General features: G+C 52.9%; 1 protein-coding gene across 6 annotated transcripts in view; it reads right to left on the bottom strand.

Annotated features, from left to right (window-relative positions):
- LOC114431927 (collagen alpha-1(XIV) chain-like) overlaps positions 1 to 20,000 on the bottom strand; it is a 48,125-nt gene that overhangs the window by 21,818 nt on the left and 6,307 nt on the right. For 4 of the 6 annotated variants that reach the window (XM_028399609.1, XM_028399610.1, XM_028399612.1 and 1 more), the window contains 17 exons: positions 18,370 to 18,510; positions 17,903 to 17,980; positions 11,367 to 11,525; positions 11,156 to 11,275; positions 9,737 to 9,901; positions 9,461 to 9,622; positions 9,151 to 9,320; positions 8,756 to 8,882; positions 7,358 to 7,500; positions 5,776 to 5,905; positions 4,156 to 4,295; positions 3,936 to 4,062; positions 3,714 to 3,853; positions 3,271 to 3,403; positions 3,156 to 3,200; positions 2,929 to 3,074; positions 1,084 to 1,213 (listed from right to left, as the gene is read on the bottom strand). In XM_028399609.1, the coding sequence (XP_028255410.1) occupies positions 1,084 to 1,213; positions 2,929 to 3,074; positions 3,156 to 3,200; positions 3,271 to 3,403; positions 3,714 to 3,853; positions 3,936 to 4,062; positions 4,156 to 4,295; positions 5,776 to 5,905; positions 7,358 to 7,500; positions 8,756 to 8,882; positions 9,151 to 9,320; positions 9,461 to 9,622; positions 9,737 to 9,901; positions 11,156 to 11,275; positions 11,367 to 11,525; positions 17,903 to 17,980; positions 18,370 to 18,510 (2,256 nt within the window). The remainder of the gene's footprint in view (positions 1 to 1,083; positions 1,214 to 2,928; positions 3,075 to 3,155; positions 3,201 to 3,270; positions 3,404 to 3,713; positions 3,854 to 3,935; positions 4,063 to 4,155; positions 4,296 to 5,775; positions 5,906 to 7,357; positions 7,501 to 8,755; positions 8,883 to 9,150; positions 9,321 to 9,460; positions 9,623 to 9,736; positions 9,902 to 11,155; positions 11,276 to 11,366; positions 11,526 to 17,902; positions 17,981 to 18,369; positions 18,511 to 20,000) is intronic. The other 2 variants (XM_028399611.1, XM_028399613.1) reach the window with 2 other exon arrangements.

Raw genomic sequence — 20,000 nt, 5'->3', positions numbered from 1 at the left:
TGACAGCAGACCTGTAACATCTTCATCCTCCTAAAGATGGTGGATGCAACACACTTTAACACAACGACAGCTGCTAACACAACTTTCCCCCTCGATGCACGATGCTCCCTGATCCTCCTCACCTGATCCTCCTCATCCTCCTCACCTGATCCTCCTCACCTGATCCTCCTGATCCTCCTCACCTGATCCTCCTGATCCTCCTCACCTGATCCTCCTGATCCTCCTCACCTGATCCTCCTCACCTGATCCTCCTCATCCTCCTCACCTGATCCTCCTCACCTGATCCTCCTCACCTGATCCTCCTCACCTGATCCTCCTCACCTGATCCTCCTCACCTGATCCTCCTCACCTGAACCTCCTCACCTGATCCTCCTCACCTGATCCTCCTCACCTGAACCTCCTCATCCTCCTCACCTGATCCTCCTCACCTGATCCTCCTCACCTGATCCTCCTGATCCTCCTCACCTGATCCTCCTCACCTGATCCTCCTCACCTGAACCTCCTGTGTGGCCTCGCTGAGTTTTTATGTTATCGGCCTCATCAGCTAATCAAACCTCCACTCAGCTGTTTTGTGTATATGCAGATATTAGTTATGGTCTAACACGAGGTTCAGACACTGTGAATATAATAAATATAAAATATAAACAATAATAAATCATAACAGTAGTGGAGGAATCCTGAAGGGCAGCATGTGTGGATTGAATGATGAGCTCACTGGATGTTTTATGGCTCTTTGTGTTGACCTTTCATTGTGTGTGTGTGTCTGTGTGTGTGTGTGAGAGTCTCCCCTCAGGAATAAATTCATGTAAATGTATGTAAATATCTGAATGTCCTCAGATTTCTGTCTGTCCTCATTCCTGCATCCTTCCTCTGACTTTGCCCACATTTCTCCCTGACAGCACAAATCCAGTCACACTGTGTGTGTGTGTGTGTGTGTTTGTGTGTTTCTGATCCTCTTCTTCTCTTTGTCTTCAGTCTGTAAACATCAGCTGCTGCCTGACTGTGTTTTTATACAGCACGCACACACACACACACACACAGACACACACACACACACACACACACCACATCAGCAGGACTCACGTGTGCGCCCGGCCTGCCGGGCCGTGGGTCCGTCTCCGTCAGAGTACACAGGGGTGACGGTGACTCTGTACTCGGTGTCTGACAGCAGCGGCTGCAGCACCAGGCCGCTCTGACCGGTGGGCACCGTCCTCTGTAAACACAATGGACAGGAGGACATGAAGAGACGCACAACAGGAAACACACTAATGAGGCGAACACATCCTGATCTCCTGCTCATTACTGTAATTAACTCTACACACACACAGGGACAGAGGGAGATCACAGTGAGGGGGGGCTGGAGGATGCTGGACTGACACACAGGGGACACACACAGGGGACACACACAGGGGACACACACAGGGGACACACACTGCGGGCGTTAATAAGAGCCGCTGGGTTACAGCTGTGTGTGGTTCTGTGATCATCTGATCAGAGCCGCTTTCATGTCAACATGTCAGTGATTCAGACGTCTGAGCGGAGCGGGACGTCCTCTGAGGACGAACCGATCCAAAGGAGGCGATGTTCTCTCTCCACAGAGCCTCAGTTAGCTCACGTTAGCATGACAACGACCCAATGAAGCAAACTGATGCCAGGAACCCATCAGCTAATGCTATAAAGTGATGCTAATGCTCAGCTAAACAAAGACGCCGCCTCTGCAGCAGTGTCTGTCTGTTGTCTATAAGCAGATGTGTCTTTGCGTATTCTGAGCAGATCTCTTCAACCCTGCTGTGCTCTGTCTGTCAGTCCTCCGTCAGTCCTCCGTCAGTCCTCCGTCAGTCCTCCGTCAGTCCTCCGTCAGTCCGTCAGGCTGGTTTCTGAGCATGCACAGGCTGGCCTGGCTCCACAGACCCTCCTCTTCCTCAGACACACACTGCAGGCCTTGACAAATCCATTTCAGCCCGCCCTGATGAAAAAGGCAGCGAGCACGGCGGGGGGAAAAACGCCTCCAGCTACACTTTGACTCCACCTTACTCCACCTCTGTGTAAACACGCAGTCATAAAGTATTTATGCGTTCAGAGAGCCGAGAGCAGAGGATGGAGCCAGATCCACCTGAGCCGCAGGGCAGGCGGCAGGGAGCAAAGCCAGACCTGAACAACACGGCGTGTTACTCATGTTACTCCAGCAGCAACACAACGTCCTCAAAACAGCACGACAACAGGTCTGCTGAGGGGGCGGGGCCAGGAGGGCCACAGACACACACACTCACAGACACACACACTCACAGACACACACACAGACACACACACTCACAGACACACACACTCACAGTCTCCTCCCGTCCTGGACCTCCGCCCTGTTCACGCTCTCGCTGCCCGGCGGCTCTGATTTATTGGACACTGACACATGACGGAGCTCCTGAGTCCAGCACCACAGCTTTGTGTGGACAGATGGCAGCAGCTCGTCCAGTCGCCCTGTGATCAGAGACTCATTTAACCAGCCGCTGAGGGACAGGCGTCCACAGAGGGTCCACAAAGGGACAGGCGTCCACAGAGGGTCCACAAAGGGACAGGCGTCCACAGATGGACAGGCGTCCATGGACAGGCGTCCACAGAGGGACAGCGGTCCACAGAGGAAAACTCTGTGCAGAGCTGCTGGTCCCGGGCAGGGACAGCTGCTGGAGTCTCTGTCTGCAGCGTCCACAAACATTTGACAGGACAGCTTTGGTCCACACATGAGGAGAGCTGGATCCAGACTTCATGATCCCCAAAGGAAACAGGAACGATTAGCAGCCACCCCAGTGCATCCTGGGAGCTGGAGTTCAAACATCTTTGCAGGGTGTGTGACAGATCGGCTCTCTGAAGACAGCATGATCTCTGCTGAGGACTCAGTGCACAGACGTCACCAGCAGAATGAGTCTGTCTCACCGTCTCCTCGGCTCGGTCTCCTTTGGCGCTGACGTAGTTCAGGCGATAGTGTCGGAGGTTTCTGGAGCTGATGGGCTGCCAGGAGACCCTCATGCTGAAGGTGGTTTCCTCATCAATCCTCAGGTTCTTCACGCTGTAACGAGGGGCTGGGGGGGGGGGGTCATATTAACATGTCACCATTTCAGTAAATTCATGTATCAGAAGCAAAACAACAGTGAGACGTTCACCTGCTGACGTGGTGGTTGTCGTGGCAACGGTGGTCGTCCTTTTAGCTGAAAATAAAACAACACGCATGTTTGAGGTTTGTCTCCAGCAGCTAGGGGGCAGAGGCACTGAGCTCACCCGTGGTCTCCACCAGGATCACCTCGTCGCTCTCCACCTCGTTGGCGTAGATGGCGGCCAGCAGCACTTCGTACTCCGTGGAGGAGCTGAGGCGCTTTATCACATAGGTGTTGGTCAGACCGTTCACCAGAGCCTGGAGGAGACAGCGGACACATCGACGCCAACGTAACATCAATGCACAACACACACACAGACAGACACAAAGACACACATACACAGAGACACACACACACACACACACACACACACAAAGACACAGACAGACACAAAGACACACATACACAGAGACACACACACACACACAAAGACACACACACACACACAGACACAGACACACACACATAGACACACACAGACACACACACACAGACAGACAGACACACACACAGACAGACAGACAGACAGACACACACACATAGACACACACAGACACACACACACACCTCCTCGGTGTCTCCTCCCTCGGTGGGGGTCCAGCTGAGTCGATACAGCACCACATCTTTAGCTGGGTGTTGCCATGACACCCTGATGCTGTCTGCAGTGATGTCACTGCTCTTCATGTCCAGTGGGTCTGGGACGGTCTCTACACACACACACACACACACACACACAGTTGTGGTACATGGTCTTCATGGTGTTGGTGTAACATGGCTTCCAGGTCTTACTGGTGGTGAAGCTGTCCGTCACGGCCTCGGCTTGTCCTTTGTCATACAGAGCGAAGACGCCGACTGTGTACTCCGTCAGGGAGGTCAGGTTTCTCAGCATCCAGGTGGTCACGCGGCCGACGTCCACCTGCAGAGACATGGCCCATGTGGTTGGACAGGTCCTGGATGCTGCCCCTCAGTGTGACAGTTCGTACTTCCTGTGTGTTTGAAGCCCGCTCACCTCATTGATCTGGACCCCGCTGGTCTTCACGTACATGACGCGGTAACCCGTCACCTGCCTGGAGGCGGAGTCCCAGCTGAGCCGGGCGGAGCTGTGGTCCACGTCAGAGAAACGCAGGTTCTTCGCAGGCATGAGCGGCACTGAGGAGCAGAGAGCAGGTGTCATTACACCACACAAACACTAGAGGGAGGTGATGTGGCAGCAGGGGGAAGTCTCCACATATCTGAGTCCAGAACACAAGAACCTGGATCCTGCTGCAGCTCTAAACGCCACAGGATGTATGTACAGCTGGCTCTCTAGCGCCCCCTAACGTGTAGCCCCTCTGGCCAGTTTGACACAGGATCATGAAAATTGGCACACATATGTATCACTCCAAGACGCACAAAAAAGTCTCTTGGACCCCCCCTCCAAACCCAACAGGAAGTCCGCCATTTTGAATTTTCTGGTCATTTTTGGTGATTTGTGACCCTGCTACAAAACTTTCCACGCCTCACATACTTCATCCAATCCAGCTGAAGTTCACTGTGTCCACTCAGGACACCACAGGGAATAGACGCATTCCAAAACTCTTACAAAAGTGTTACGGTGTGGCGGGGGCGTGGCCTCAAAGTTGACCATTCGCCATTACAAAGGAACTGGCTGTATTTTCTGCAGTACCACCAACATACTTCATGCCATGTGGACAGAATCTTACAGTACTGCTATGGACCCGAGTCTGAACACATATATATGCTACTGATGATACAGTCATAGCGCCACCTACTGGCAGCAGGGCGTTTCTCTTGTAAACATGTGTTTGTTGTACGTCTCTGGGACATTCTGTCCGAACAAAGCAACAGTAAACAGCTGGAGGAGGACCGAGGCGTCAGATCCAGCCGATCCTCACACGTCAACTTATTTTTGATGCTGAGGAGGCGACACCCAAACATGCTCCAGTCGCAGCAGGATGTGAGCGGACAGAGGCAGGAGTGAAAGTTATTTTATCATCCCTCTGATGGTTTGTGGCGTCCTCCTCTGTCCTGCGTCCAACACGCAGCATAAAGACATAAACATGCCCTGAGGTAAAGCCGCAGGCCTCAAAGAGCGCAGACTGAAGCCTAAATGAGAGAGCGTGGTGTGGTCACAGAGCTCTCATCAAACCTCCTCAGAGTGAGGTGCAGAAAATAGCAGCGGGGGGGTTGGAGGCCATGATGTGACGCCGCCAGCAGCATGCAGACGCTCTGCAGGCGGCTGGTCAGGGAAACATTCAGGAATCATCAGCTGCTTCCTCCTGTCACATTACACATGTGACTCCATCATGGCGTCCTGCTGGCTGCTTCGTGTGCTGAGTGATGAGAGTCTGTCAGAAGACACTGGGTGTCCGTGGCCTGTGTGAGGAGCCGTGAGTCTAAACGTCCGGTGGAAAATACAGTGCTGCATGAAACTGGGCCAGGACCTGAACGAGAACTGAACCTCATCAGTCAACATGTGCGGATGATGCAGGCAGCTGCAGCTGATATTTTTATGAGCTACACCTTTCTCTGATATGATCTACAACCGGAGCCTTATCTGAGCGTGGAATCAGATCACACTCATGGAAACAGGCGCAGGTCGCTGCAGGGCGGCGGCGGCGGCACTCACGTGTGGTCTGCTGGCTGGTCATGGGGTCGCTGGCCTCCTCTCCGTACATGGCGTACACCGTCACCGTGTACTCGGTGGCCGGGGTCAGGCCCTCCAGCTCCACCTCGTTCACCGACTCCGCCACCTTGACCTGCACAGACACACAAACACACACAGCATGAAGGTATGCGTCTGTCTCTGCTCCTCCACCCGTCTGTCACCCTCGGTCCTGTCCGCACACGCCGCCTGCTGTCAGCGGATCAGTCAGGAAGCTGAACTCTACCACCGTCAGCTCCTGCCAAAGACGAGCTGAATGAAGAGGGAGAGTCTGGCAGGATGAAGAGGAGGAATGTGTGTCCATCTGCTCGTCCCATAAATAAACACACACAGAAACAACACGCTGCCACAACAGGAGGCAACAACTTAAGACCGACAACATGTTTCTGGGCGTCCTTCACTCCTGTCTCAGGGTCGGTATCTGTAGGTTCATTGATCACATGACGTCCTGCTGCTCTATAGAAACAACACCATCAAGGCCAGAGGGCCTGAGAGCAGCTGCACACGCTGTGGATATTTAAATAATTAAAATACATTTTACAGCATCTACTAACACTGATGCATTTAAAGAATGAAGGAGTTAAAGGTCTGAGGACTCTGCCGGTCTCTTCTTCCAGCATCGCGGGGTAACGTCCTTACGCAGAGAGAACACCGCCGTCTCCTGATTCGTCCCTTCCACAAACAAAATTTGCTCTGATTGGATCTCGTCTCCATCAATAATTTTGTCTTGTTTTTATTCGTTGACGAAAGTGTCAGTACATATCGTAGTTATCGTCTCATGTTTATCAGCAAAAAAAGGTCGTTAACGAAAACTATGACGAAAATGATTCGTCATAGTGAGGACATGTTGACATGAGGACATGTGGACATGAGGACATGAGGACGTGTTGACATGAGGACATGAGGACATGTGGACATGTGGGTGAGGTCTGAAGTCAGATCAGTCCGAGCTCTGTGTGTGCAGTCCACATGCTGGCTGGAGGTCCAGCCTGTGACGGGTGGTGCTGCTGCTCCCTCCCTGCTCCGCCTGGACTGGACTCTGGCTGTGGCCCAGCCGAGCTCGGCTCTTTATTGCTTCCTGTCTGGAGGAGACATAATGAGGCCTGAGGTCTGGCTGTGGCCGTCATGCATCTCCTCCTCTTCCTCACTTGTCCCAGAATGCACCTGCCTCATGATGTTTTCCCCTCTCTCTGTTTACAGCAGGTCAGAGGTCGCTCAGGGGCCAGAGGTCACTCAGGGGGTCAGAGGTCGCTCAGAGGTCACTCAGGGGTCAGAGGTCGCTCAGAGGTCGCGACTCAGCTGCTTCTTATTTTAATGCATCTATACAAGCTTCATACTCCAGCAGCTTTACTGTGCTGCGTCTCGTCTTCCTCGCTGAGCAGCAGCAGGACGTGTTGGACGCTCAGATAAATAACAGCACATGAAAGCATCTCAAGCTACGATCACAAGGAGCTCAGCTTTAATCTCACGCCCATTAGCAGCCTGTGTGAGCTGGGCGGTCACTCAGCATCCTTAAGAACTAACCCTCCTACATCACCTCACTCACCTCCTTCTCATCGGCGTCGGCCTCCGTCAGCGGCGCGTACAGGATCATGTACCCAGAAGCCCCGGCGGCGATCTTCCAGCGGACTCTCATGGTGCTGTGGGTGATGTCAAACAGCTCCAGCTCGTTCACCATCGGCAGCGCCACTGCAGCACAAACACACACAGTCAGCACACGTGTTGACTCCATCAGGGCGTGCAGACAGTCCCTCCACAGGGGGGCGCGAGGGAGGAGGAGGAGGAGGGAGAGGAGGAGGAGGGAGAGGAGGAGGGGGGAGGGAGGGAGGAGGAGGAGGAGGAGGGAGGGAGGAAGGGGAGGAGTCCCTGATCATTGTCAGGCTGAACAAAGCCAGAGCATCGTGTTTCAGGTGTGAGGACGTGCCGCAGGCGGCGGGCGGCGTCCTGTTAGAGGGACCTGGCTCAGTTCCAGGCTTCAGTCACCTGACGCCCCTCCTGCTATCACACGTCTGTTTTTATGCACATTTTTACACCTCAGAGGTGGAAACACAAGTTTCTATGGTGCTTTGAGGTGGTTGTTGAGTTACGTGAGACTCATGAGCTGCATACGTTCTGACGCAGAGAACATTCATCTATTACAAGAAGAAGAAGGAGAAGAAGAAGAAGGAGAAGAAGGAGAAGGAGAAGAAGAAGAAGGAGAAGAAGAAGAAGGAGAAGAAGAAGAAGGAGAAGAAGAAGGAGAAGAAGAAGAAGGAGAAGAAGGAGAAGGAGAAGAAGAAGAAGGAGAAGAAGAAGAAGGAGAAGAAGAAGAAGGAGAAGAAGAAGGAGAAGAAGGAGAAGAAGAAGGAGAAGAAGGAGAAGGAGAAGGAGAAGGAGAAGGAGAAGAAGGAGAAGGAGAAGGAGAAGAAGGAGAAGAAGAAGGAGAAGAAGAAGAAGGAGAAGAAGGAGGAGAAGGAGAACCAGCTGCATGAACCAGTCAAAACACCTGGAAATGCGTTAGCATATTAGCATGCTCCTCCTGCTCCCTCTGCCTGAAGTCCTGCCTGCTAGCATGGATTAAATTACTAATCCAGCCACATGGCAGCATTTAATCCATCCACACTCAGATAATCTGGGAGTTCAACTGCTAGCTAATAATCCAGACCACAACCGTGTGACACGGCTAACTTAGCTAAGCTTGTTTGCTCGCTACTGTTTGTCTTTATATGTCTTAAAGACAGAGTTTGCTAACAAGTGGCTAAATGCAGGCTAGCTGTGACGTCATCACATACATCATGTGACCAGAGGTAGCATTAGCTTCTAAGCTAGGCTTCAACATCTGTTTCTTTTGTCATGATAAACGGGACATGTGTGGAGACGCAGACTTCATGGACCAGTGCAGCGGGCGGGGTTAACTTTAGCCCCGCCTCTCCCCTTCCTCTGCCCGCCTGCTCTCTGAACTTACAGGTGGTGGCGCTGCCTCTCAGCGCCTCGCTGGCGGAGCTGCGGTAGATGGCGAACACCGCCACCTGGTACTCGGTCAGAGAGTTCAGGTAGTTGAGCTCCACCGTGTTCTCCGTCCCCTGCACCACCTGAAACACACACACCCTGTTAGCTTCATGTCAGCTGATTATTTCCAGTAATTAGCTCTAAAGTCTGTTTCTCAGAGGCGCCACGTGTTGCTGAAGGCGTGGAGCTCCTCGGAGATTAAATCAGCTGGAACTGGATCAGATTATCTTTGAAGAAACCTCCGCCCCTCTTCCCTCGTGGGGGGATAAACATGTGTGATAAACATCAAAGAGACGCCGTGGATATAAATATGAAGCATAAACACAAGCGGGGGGGAGGAGGGGGACCCACCTTCTCATCAGGCTGCCCCCCGCTGGCCGGGTAATACACCACGCGGTACTTCTCCACCCGGCCCGGTGCCTGGGTCCAGGTCACCCGGAAACTGCGAGCCGTTACCTCAGAGGTCACCAGGTTAGTGGGCGGGGCCACAGAGGTAGGTGGGGGGGCGGGCTGTCCTCCACCTGTTCATGACAAAACAATAATAGACTGATGAATGGCTGATTGATAAGTCTGTGGCCTGAAGGTCAAACGCCTGCAGCTGAGAGGCCTCCTAACTCAAACCAACATGGCCGCCTGTCTGGGTTATCCACTGCCCCCCCACCTTTGATCTGCTTGTCCAGCTGCTCCATGCGGTCGCACACGGTCTTGGTCAGACCCTCCACAATACTGCTCATGGCGTCAAACTCGGCCACGTTGTAGACGTGAGTCTCCAGAGGAGGAGAGGCGATGGCCTTCAGCTCGTTCTCGTCGGCGTTCTTCACACCTGGAGGGACAAAGACACAGAGCGATCACTGACAGGACGATGGACGCCTGCAGAAGCTCGTCCGATCGTTTTAACACAGCGGTCTGGCATCAAGGGACGCCTTGGAAGTCGTACCGATGGCGAACAGCTCAATCCCAGCATCCTTCAGGCTCTGTGCAGGAGGGACCACGTCGTCCTGCGCCTTCCCATCAGTGATGAGGATCCCTATCTTGGGAACACCAGGTCTGGATCCAGCCTCGGGCTTGAAACTGTTTTCCTGGATGAAGGTCAGAGCCAGACCTGGACGTGGACACAAAGACAGGGACACTGTGAGGACGGTTCGCTCTGCAGCATCACTTCACATGGAGACACTTTAACACCATCTGGTGTAAAAAGTGCAACCAGATCAGCATGTACATACCTGGCGCCCTCTAGTGGTCCGATGTATGTTTACAGAATTTAACAGCATTTGCTAACAAGTAGCTAAATGCTAAGGCTAATAATGGTTAAGCTGAAGTAGTTTGTTTACAGTGTAACATTAAAAATATAGACGAAATGCTAATATAACCGGGCTAACAGCTAACAGCTAACCTAATGTCCAGACGGGTGCAGCTTGCACTTTATTATAGAATGAACTGAATGAACCAAAAACTGCACCTCCTCAAATGACCACATGAGGGTGACTAACAGTTATTTAAACCTCCAGGTAGCTTCCTGTTCCTGTTTTCATCCGTCTTAGCTCCGCCTCTGCGCATATTTGGACTAACCAGGAGGTCGTGGGGTCAGGCGCTGCCAAGATGGAGTCTGGAGCTTCAGAACCCCCCCCCCTTTACCTTTGACCCCACAGAGGTGCTGAACAGATAAAAAACCCACAGAGGGGTTGATCATGTGACTGCTTCTCTTCCTCGTTGTCTTGAGTCGTTGGCGTCCTTGTGAACATGAACCAGCTCCTTCCACTGAGCCGGTCTAACTGTGATGTCTGCGTCTCCCTCTGACAGACAGACGGAGCGAGGCGTCACCGACGAGGTTTTTGTCCCCTTAATGAGCAGCTGGGTTCACTCCAGGCCCGCTGCGTCCTTCAGCTTCCTGAACGATGGCGACTCTAACAGCTGACAGACGGAGCTAACGCTGCTAACGCTGCTAACACTCATCAGTCTTTATTTAATCAGTGCTAAACATTAACGTCCACGCTTCATCAACAGATGCTGGATGAGAGACATAAGGAAGGGACCTGGACTGTGGCACAGACTATACACACACCGCCTGTCAATACAAGGATCAATAATCATTGATTTTTATTCATGTGTAAATATGTTAGCCAAAGCTAGCTGTCTCATGTAGCAGCCAGAACAGCGCTGGGTGTTTGGATGGATACTCTATGTTTAGCTAAGCTAAGCTAAGCTAAGCTAAGCTAAGCTAAGCTAAGCTTCAGAGACAGCTGGAGGATCCACCGTCGATGCTCAGCTGTCAGTACCAATATTAGTTATAGAAATAGAACGTGAACCCTTCCTGACTGTTGGTGGAGTGTGTGCTGAGCGCCTGCAGGGGGCGTACCTGTCAGCGTGTTCCCTCCTTTGTACGGCAGGTTCTTGGCAGCCTGGATCACGGCCTCTTTGGTGGTGTGAGCGTTCAGATGCCACTCGATCCGCGGGTCTCCGCTGTACTGAGCCAGACCTGCGCGCACACACACACACACACAGACACACACAGGTTCAGCCTCTGACACAGGGTAAACCCCAGCAGCGTGTGGACCCTGAAGTCTCACCGATCCTGGTTTTATCAAAGTCCACGTCGAAGGCCCGGACCAGGTTCTCCAGGAAGATCCTGACCAGCCTGAAGTTGATGCGTCCGATGCTCCAGGAGCCGTCCACCAGGATGACGATGTCAGCGATGGCTGGAGACTTACACATGAAGCCGCCATCAGCTGGACACACACACAGACACACACAGAGGAGACACAATTATGAATGCTTTACAGACACACACAGACACACAAAGACACACACAGACACACACAGACACACACACAATTATGAATGCTTTACAGACACACACAGACCAACAAAGACACACACACACAGACACACAGACACACACAGACACACACACAGGTAAAGTAGGCCAGTGTGTGTACAAAGTATTACAAAGTGTTTCATTAATTCTAATTCAGTTCAGCAGAGTCTAATGAAGCCCTGGAGGAGTGGGAGGCCTCTGAGCGCTCTGCTGTGTGTCTGTGTGTGTCTGTGTGTGTCTGCAGTTTACAGGCTGCTAACACACAGCAGACTCTAATGAGGCGGCAGCAGCTCGTTTACAGCCGCCCGGCCCGCACACAGCAGCCAGAGGCCGGCAGAGGAAGCAGCCGTACCTCCATCAGCCAATTACCTGCTGCCGCTCTGATCCCACAGCGTGAACACAGACAGACAGCCGGGCGGGGGGGCGGGCGCAGCGCGGCGACTCCCAGCACCACCTGTCTTTAAACGCCTCACCTTCACCAAACACCACGGGAAGGAAACCAGAAACAACGACACACAAGCCCCGCCTCCAGGACAGACTGTGGACAGGCGTCAACTCCATGTTGACTTCACAGACTCGGTGAGAGACGAGCTACGAGGGCCTGAGAGCAGGGACAGGGACCCGAGTCCTCGGTGCAGCAGACCAGAGCACAGGTTAGGTGGTCCTGCCATCGTGTGCTGACAACCAAACATGATGTTCACATGCAGGTCCACACGGTTACAGCTGATGGATCTATACCTGCATATGCAGCACGTTCTGATCAATACATGCAACCACACCGTCCTGAGAACACCTGAGGTCACAGCCACCTTGACCTTTGACCTAGGAACACCTAAAGTGAACCAAGGACACTTCCACTGCAGCACAGATGACTGACAGCCATTTCCATCCAGAGGTGTGTGTGATTGTGTGTCTGTGTTGTGCGTGTTGTGTGTCGCTGCGGTGGTATTCGTGGCACAGAGACGGAGGCTGAAATTCCAGCACTGTAGAGACTTGTAAGAAGTGAGAGCCCACTTAGCTCCTGCTGTCAATGATGAATGAAATGACTGCTGAAGAATGCCCTCCACACACACACACACACACACACACACACACACACACACGCCTCTCCTGGAAACATGCTGCGACCTGACAGAAATGTTGGCTTCATCTGCCGGATCAGAGGTGAGCGGCCGGGCTCTGAGCGCCGAGCCAGGAATGTGTCAGACTGAGGCTCCGATCGTATGCCTGCTCATCTTTAATGTTCTATAATCATTACTGCCTGATGGCTGCGCTCTGAGCCTGACCTCCTCCAGCCCCACGCCTGGATTCATTCTCAGAACACGGAGACGTGCTCTCGGCTCATGATGGGACTCGTTGCTTCGGGGCAGACTGGGATTAAAGTGGCCTGAACCTCTGAACGGATCAGGACTCAGCAGTCCTCTGTGCGGACAGATGAAGTGGAGAGGTGGAGGCTGTCTGCACCCTATTTCCATCTGTCAGTCAAATCAATATTCCTTCATCCTTCAAATATCTCAGAAGCCGTTAAAAGTAAAACTTCATACAGATGCTAACATGCTAGCAGCTTGCACCATCGTCAAACAGGAAGCTCTGTGTTCGGTGTCAGTAACAGGAAGTCACACCGTGGATGGGATGGGAGTGGTTACCGTGGAAACCGAGGCCTGAACCATGATCACAGAGAGGAGGCTGACAGGAAGTGAAACTAAACTTCAGACAGAAACACTTCCTCTAATAGCAGGTCTGGGGACATCCTGGCACACACACACACACACACACACACACACACACACACCTTCCTTGATAGAATCATCAGATCCCTTTCATTCATGCTGCGTCTGTGTTTAATAACTACTGTAACCCTGTGATGATACAAGATGAAAGCACACGGTGTGATGAGAGGAGACGCTCCTCTGTCATCCTGAGAGAATCCAACGGAAAACCATCAGACCAATCACTGTCCACATTCAGTGAGACAGCCCGTCCTCACCAGGAAGACTCACGATGAGCAGAAAGCTGGAGAAACGTCCTAAAAAGGAGACGTAAAAGAACCACTGTCCATCACAAGCTAACATCCAATCAGATCAAAGGGGACACACAACCAGCCGCTGAGGCTCTCTGACAGCTAGCATGTAGCAGCTAGCATGGAGCAGCTAGCATGTAGCAGCTAGCATGTAGCAGTTAGCATGTAGCAGCTAGCATGGAGCAGTTAGCATGTAGCAGTTAGCATGTAGCAGCTAGCATGTGTGTAGAGGACTGTTGTGTCTCTGTGAGGACAATATGAGCATAAAGACACTTTGACTGAAACAAACTGATCAAAGCAGAAAAGTCTTCATGAAGCAACAGACACAGAACTGACAGCACTTCCTGACTGGACTCTGATTGGACAGAACTGACAGCACTTCCTGACTGGACTCTGATTGGACAGAACTGACAGCACTTCCTGACTGGACTCTGATTGGTCAGCACCAGCACAGGGTCTGGAGCCTGACCAGCTGTAAACTAAAGTCAGACAGGAAACAACCCGACACAGCAGCAAGTCGCTGCTCGTTTACAGAAGAATCCTCAGCAGCTGATTGGACGAGCAGTTTGCGCCTGCCAGCAGGAAGTTCCTGATCAGTGCACTGTGAGGATCTCTGGTGTCATGAAAACCTCCTGCTGCGTTACTAATTAAAACCAGGGAGGTGCGAAGCTGCCAGGAGTCAGACAAAAACTAATCAACACTGGTTAACCCTTCGTGTGGAGGACACACACTGACAGCTCCTCCACCCAGGCACCAATCAGCAGAGGCCCCTCAGGCAGGTCGAGCCGGCGCCGTGGTCCCAGGCCTTAGCCGCTGAGTGTCACTGAGGACGCGACCCTGGTGGGCTGAGCGTAAACAGTATTCTAATGAGCGCTCTGTTTACTGATGCATATTCATGAGGCGGGAACCAGCTGCAGTCAGAGGAGGAAGGTCACGGCGGCGCAGCACGCTGCGGGCGGCGCAGCTGTAACACCCTCCCTGTCAGAGGTCAGCCGCCGCCCCCAGGCTTCATCTAATCTACACAGCAGGAAGTCAGTGGGTCAGCTGCCTCTGACATCATCACAGCCCGCTCAGCCTCCACGCTGTCATCAGAGCGGAGAGATCACACGGTCAGCAGTGACAGCCAGGAAAGGGCGGAGCCATCTCATCCAGGTGAGACTGACTTCAGCTAGCTCCTATCTGCAGCAGGCTGAGAGTAAGAACACAGTGTGTGTTACAGGTGAGTAAACAGTGATGTAACTGACAGCTCGGCACTGATTCAGCCTCCTCAGCGACCTGTGTCCTCATAGTGCAGATTCCATCACAGTACGTGTATCACATGAAGACGGAGCTGGATGTACAGTCAGGGAGGCAGGCCCACACCTGCCCGGAGCTCGGAGCGCCCGGCGCTACCGACAGCACGCAGACTCGTGTCAGCACAAACCTTTCCATCCCTGCAGACAATACGCTGCCATGGCAACCACAATGATTCACCCTGTTTACCCGGCCCTCCATTAAAACGCTGCGAGCTTCAGAACAGAAAGTTATTATCCGCCAACGCCGTCGGCCCATGTCACAGCCGCATGTCGGACAAACATCACTTCAGTGATTAAAGCTGCGTTTACTGACACACAGGATGTGATGTGGGTCGTCCGCCGAGGGGCGGGGCTTCAACATAAAAACACCAGGAGGCTCACGTGTCATCAGAAGGAAACGACCCATTACAGCTAACTCACAGCTGGAGGTCAGGTGGCAGGACAGTGACAGAGGCAGCAGGTGTGTGTGTGTGTCTGTGTGTGTGTGTGTGTGTCTGTGTGTGTCTGTGTGTGTGTGTGTGTGTCTGTGTGTGTCTGTGTGTGTGTGTGTGTACAGGGAACAAAGAAACAAGCTGTTAGTTTTTGTTTACTAAATAAATAAGTTGCAGCGGGTTAGCTGGCTAAGAAAGAATGAAGGCCCGTCCTCCTCTTCCTCACTGTTGACTGTATTATTCACAGAGGCTCGACAGCAGTGAGGAAGAGGAGGAAGAGGAGGACAGGCATCATTCTACTCAGAGATGAAGACCTCAGTCTAACTGCTGCTCCGAGTGAGAGAATAAACATCATAAAACTTTACTGCGCTGGCAGAGTGACAGGAGGAAGGAGAATGAGTTTCAGCAGTAATGAGTCAGAAAAAGAACATTTATGGACGTCCAGGCTGTCATTATCTCAGCAGTCTGGACCCGAGCCGCTCGCCGCCCGCCGCCAGGCAGCCGCGTTAGAGTCTGAGTGTCAGAAATGGCTGCCGTCAGATCTGTCACAAACAGCAGCGTCAGAGCCGAAGCAGTTGTTCATTTATCGGTATTCAACAAATGGTTAATGAAAGCAGCTCAGTGCAGACAAAGAAAAAACAAAGACATGACCCACTTCTGTCCCAGAGAGGAGGGACGAGCAGCTGCAGTTCCCCCTGTGACCACTAGAGGCTCCAGGAGAAAGTCAAGCACCCCCCAGACCTCCATGTTGGTACAGACTGAAGTTAGCATGCTAACCTGCTATCCAAAGACAGACAACATATCAACCTCAACACTGCAGTACCTCAGGTGTCCACTGGAGGGGGCTCTAACACAACATAACACAGCAAGTTCACCAAGACGGCGGCAGCTCGAGCGGCCACACTGAACTCCAAAACCGCCGCTGACATCACAGGAGGTTTGTTTGTATTAGCAAAGAAAGAGCAACACAAGAAAGAGCAGCACGAGAAAGAGCGACACGAGAAAGAACGACACGAGAAAGAGCGACACGAGAAAGAGCGACACGAGAAAGAGCAGCACGAGAAAGAGCAGCATGAGAAAGAGCGACACGAGAAAGAGCGACACGAGAAAGAGCGACACGAGAAAGAGCAGCACGAGAAAGAGCGACACGAGAAAGAACGACACGAGAAAGAGCGACACGAGAAAGAGCGACACGAGAAAGAGCGACACGAGAAAGAACGACACGAGAAAGAGCAGCACGAGAAAGAGCGACACGAGAAAGAGCGCGTCCTAGCTCCTTCCTTCCTTCCTAGTGTTTGAACAAGTCATGTTTAATTAAGGCATCTGTCACCACGGCAACCCATCAACAGGAAGTCGTATCAGTCGGTAACTTTTCCTCCAAACTTCATGCTTGTTAATGAAAACAGAGCGCCACCTTGTGGGAACACCTCTGACCATCACGGCACCTTACTGCCCCTCATGGCAGCAGGAAGTACTGCAGGTCAGAGGTCAGAGTCCAGAGGTGAAACCTTCACAACACACACACACACACACACTCTGAGAGGCTGCAAAGGAACACACCACCATCAGCTCAGTGTCAACAACACAACGACAGCAGTGTTCCACAGGATGTTTATTGAAGTCACACTACGCTGACACACACTGATACACAACATGTCAACACAACAGCATCTGACTTAACCCTCTGAAGCCCAAAGATCAGTCTGTAACACACACACCCTGACTGCTCTCTGACTGCAGACATGATGGAGTGTGTGTGTGGAGGACCAATCAGAGCACACTGGCTGACCGTGTGACAGAGCTCAGAGGGTTAAATCCTGATGCTGCTGATGAAGGGTTCACAGTCTGAGGTTTTGCTGCCTGGTTGTTTCCTGCTGCTGTCCGTCTGTTAGCAGCCATGTTTACCGCGCTCTTCCCTCCTCTCCTCCTCTTCCTCGCCTCCTTCTCTCCTCCTATTCTTCATCCTCCTCTCCTTCTTCCTCTCCTCCTCTTCATCCTTCTCTCTTCCTTCCTCTCCTCTTCATCCTTCTCTCTTCCCTCCTCTCCTTCCTTTCCTCCACTCCTTCATCCTTCTCTCCTCCTCCTCTCCTCCTCTTCTTCTCCTTCTCCTCTTCATCCTCCTCTCCTTCTTCCTCTCCTCCTCCTCGCCTCCTCCTCTTCATCACGTCGTCTTCTTTCTTCTTCACCTCTCTGGGTTTTCTCAGCAGTGAGGCTCGGTGAATCGCAGCAGACGTGTGTGAGCAGCGATCAGGAGGCGCGGTGGAGGCTTCTGAGGGTGGAGTGAGCTCCAGCAGCGACGGCTGCGCCACCAATCAGCCTCCACCCACCTGCTGACCCCGACCTGACCTCCGCCCGCGTCCTGCAGCACTGAGACCACGGCGTCTTCTGCTCCTGGCTGCCTTCCTTATTTCCTAAAAGGTCGGTCTTCCTGTGATGTCATCTCAGAGAGGCTCCTCCTCCTCTGTCGGCGCACACCGGAGGCCAAGCGGCGAGCAGCAGTCGGTCTTTTTCGAGCCGCCTGCTTCCCTGCAGGAGATCTTACCTTCTGAGATCTCGTTGGTGTCCTCTGTGGCGCTGCCGCTCTGCCTCGTCTGGGGCTGAGCCGCCTCAACACCCTGAGCTGAAGAAGAAACAGATATCAATCAGTTTGGACCAATCAGGAGGGAGGTTGGTTTCTCCTCCTGCGGCACGCTCAGGCGCTCTGATCATGTGACAGGAGGGAGGAGCCAATCAGGGTTCGTCTGCAATCAGACCAGAAGCTTCAAATCTTTAAGTGTTTTCCTCCTCTGGCCACACCCCAATCAGTGATGTCACAGCAGGCACTCAGCCAATCCCAGCTGATGAGAACACCTGCTGGGCCAGCTCTGATTGGAGTGATGCAGAGGGACTCATCATGGCCGCCAGAAAATCAGACTGAGCGCGCCTCACAGCCAGCCATCAGCGCGGTGTGCGGCGGGCAGCGTGCGGCGTGCAGCGTGTGGCGTGCAGCGTGTGGCGGGCGGCTCTTACCTTCATGTTTGGCCTGCAGAGGCTTGCTCTCCCTCCCCCCGCTGACGGCCATGATCTTGAAGCTGTATTCCTTGGACGGGTCGAAGTCTCTGATGAGCAGCGAGGCCTCCTGCTTCGACACCTGAACCACCGTCTGCTCACCTGTTCAGGACCAGAGAACGGTCACATGATCAGAGGGTGGTCACCGCCAGCTGCGTTAGTCCCGCCCACACCTCCAACCCCGTCAGTCTCAGACCACACACACACTGAGCGCCTCCAGCGCCTGCAGGAGGACCTCCTCTGAGGAGACCTTCTTCTGGCTTCAGGCTGCTTCTGGAGGGGCGGGGCTTCATAGGAAAAAGATGGAGGAGAACACAGGAGCATGACCTGATCGATCTCACCCACCCAGGACAGACTCTCCACCTCCACCTCACCACACAGACCACGCAGAGCTGCAGGTGGAGACACCTCATCACACGCCTCTGTCTATGCAGCTCCACCCTTCGTCCTCCGTCCTCTCACTGCGATCGGGAGCTTCACTGACTCCACCTTCACATGATGTGTTAAACTCCAGTGTTGGTCATGTGACTGCTGCTCAGTCCATCATGGCCTCCTGCTGGGTGGAGGGCAGGACCTGTAAATGTTCTGACGTCTCCTCGCCACAGAGGTCAGAGCCGGTGGTTGTTCTTGTTGTTGCAGGCGGACATGTTCAGAAGTTTGTTCATTCTTGTCCAAGCTGCCTGCAGGTTTGGGAGTTCAGGGGTTAATCAGGTAAAATGATGGAAAGATGAGGAGGTGGAAGGTCGCTGCTCCGTCAGAGAGCTGATGGAGCTGATGAGCCTGCAGTGCTGCAGTCAGAGTGACTTATGAAGCAGCTGCACCTGAACGCCACGGGAGGAGCTCCATGTTCTCCCCTGGGGGGAGAACTCACCCACACCCAGCTCACCCCACAGCACAGAGTGACACATCACTCTGCAGCAGTCACTGCTCGGGGCCATTCCACCAATCAGAGGGGCCGATCTGCTTCCAGGTGTGAAGGAAGGAGAGAGCAGGCAGGACCGTACAGGAGGAGCCGCTCCGCCCTGACCCTGACCCTGGTGGGTGGAGCGGCTCCCACAGGGAGAGCCGGGCGCCTGCAGCAACACACACTCCAACAGCAACACACACTCCAACACACACTCCAACACACACTCCACAACACACACTCCAACACACACTCCAACACACACTCCAACAGCAACACACACTCCAACACACACACTCCAACACACACTCCAACAGCAACACACACTCCAACACACACTCCAACACACACTCCCAACAACACACACTCCAACACACACTCCAACACACACACTCCAACAACACACACTCCAACAACACACACTCCAACACACACTCCAACAGCAACACACACTCCAACACACACACTCCAACAACACACACTCCAACAACACACACTCCAACACACACTCCAACACACACTCCAACACACACTCCAACAACACACACTCCAACAACACACACTCCAACAACACACTTCAACAATAACACACACTCCAACAACACACACTCCAACAACACACACTCCAACAACACACTCCAACAACACACACTCCAACACACACACTCCAACAACACACTCCAACAAC

This window comes from Parambassis ranga, chromosome 2, assembly GCF_900634625.1.
Source record: "Parambassis ranga chromosome 2, fParRan2.1, whole genome shotgun sequence".
NCBI lineage: Eukaryota > Metazoa > Chordata > Actinopteri > Ambassidae > Parambassis > Parambassis ranga.
The sequence above is the reverse complement of the archived record's forward strand: the minus strand, read 5'-3'. Positions and strand labels throughout refer to the sequence as shown.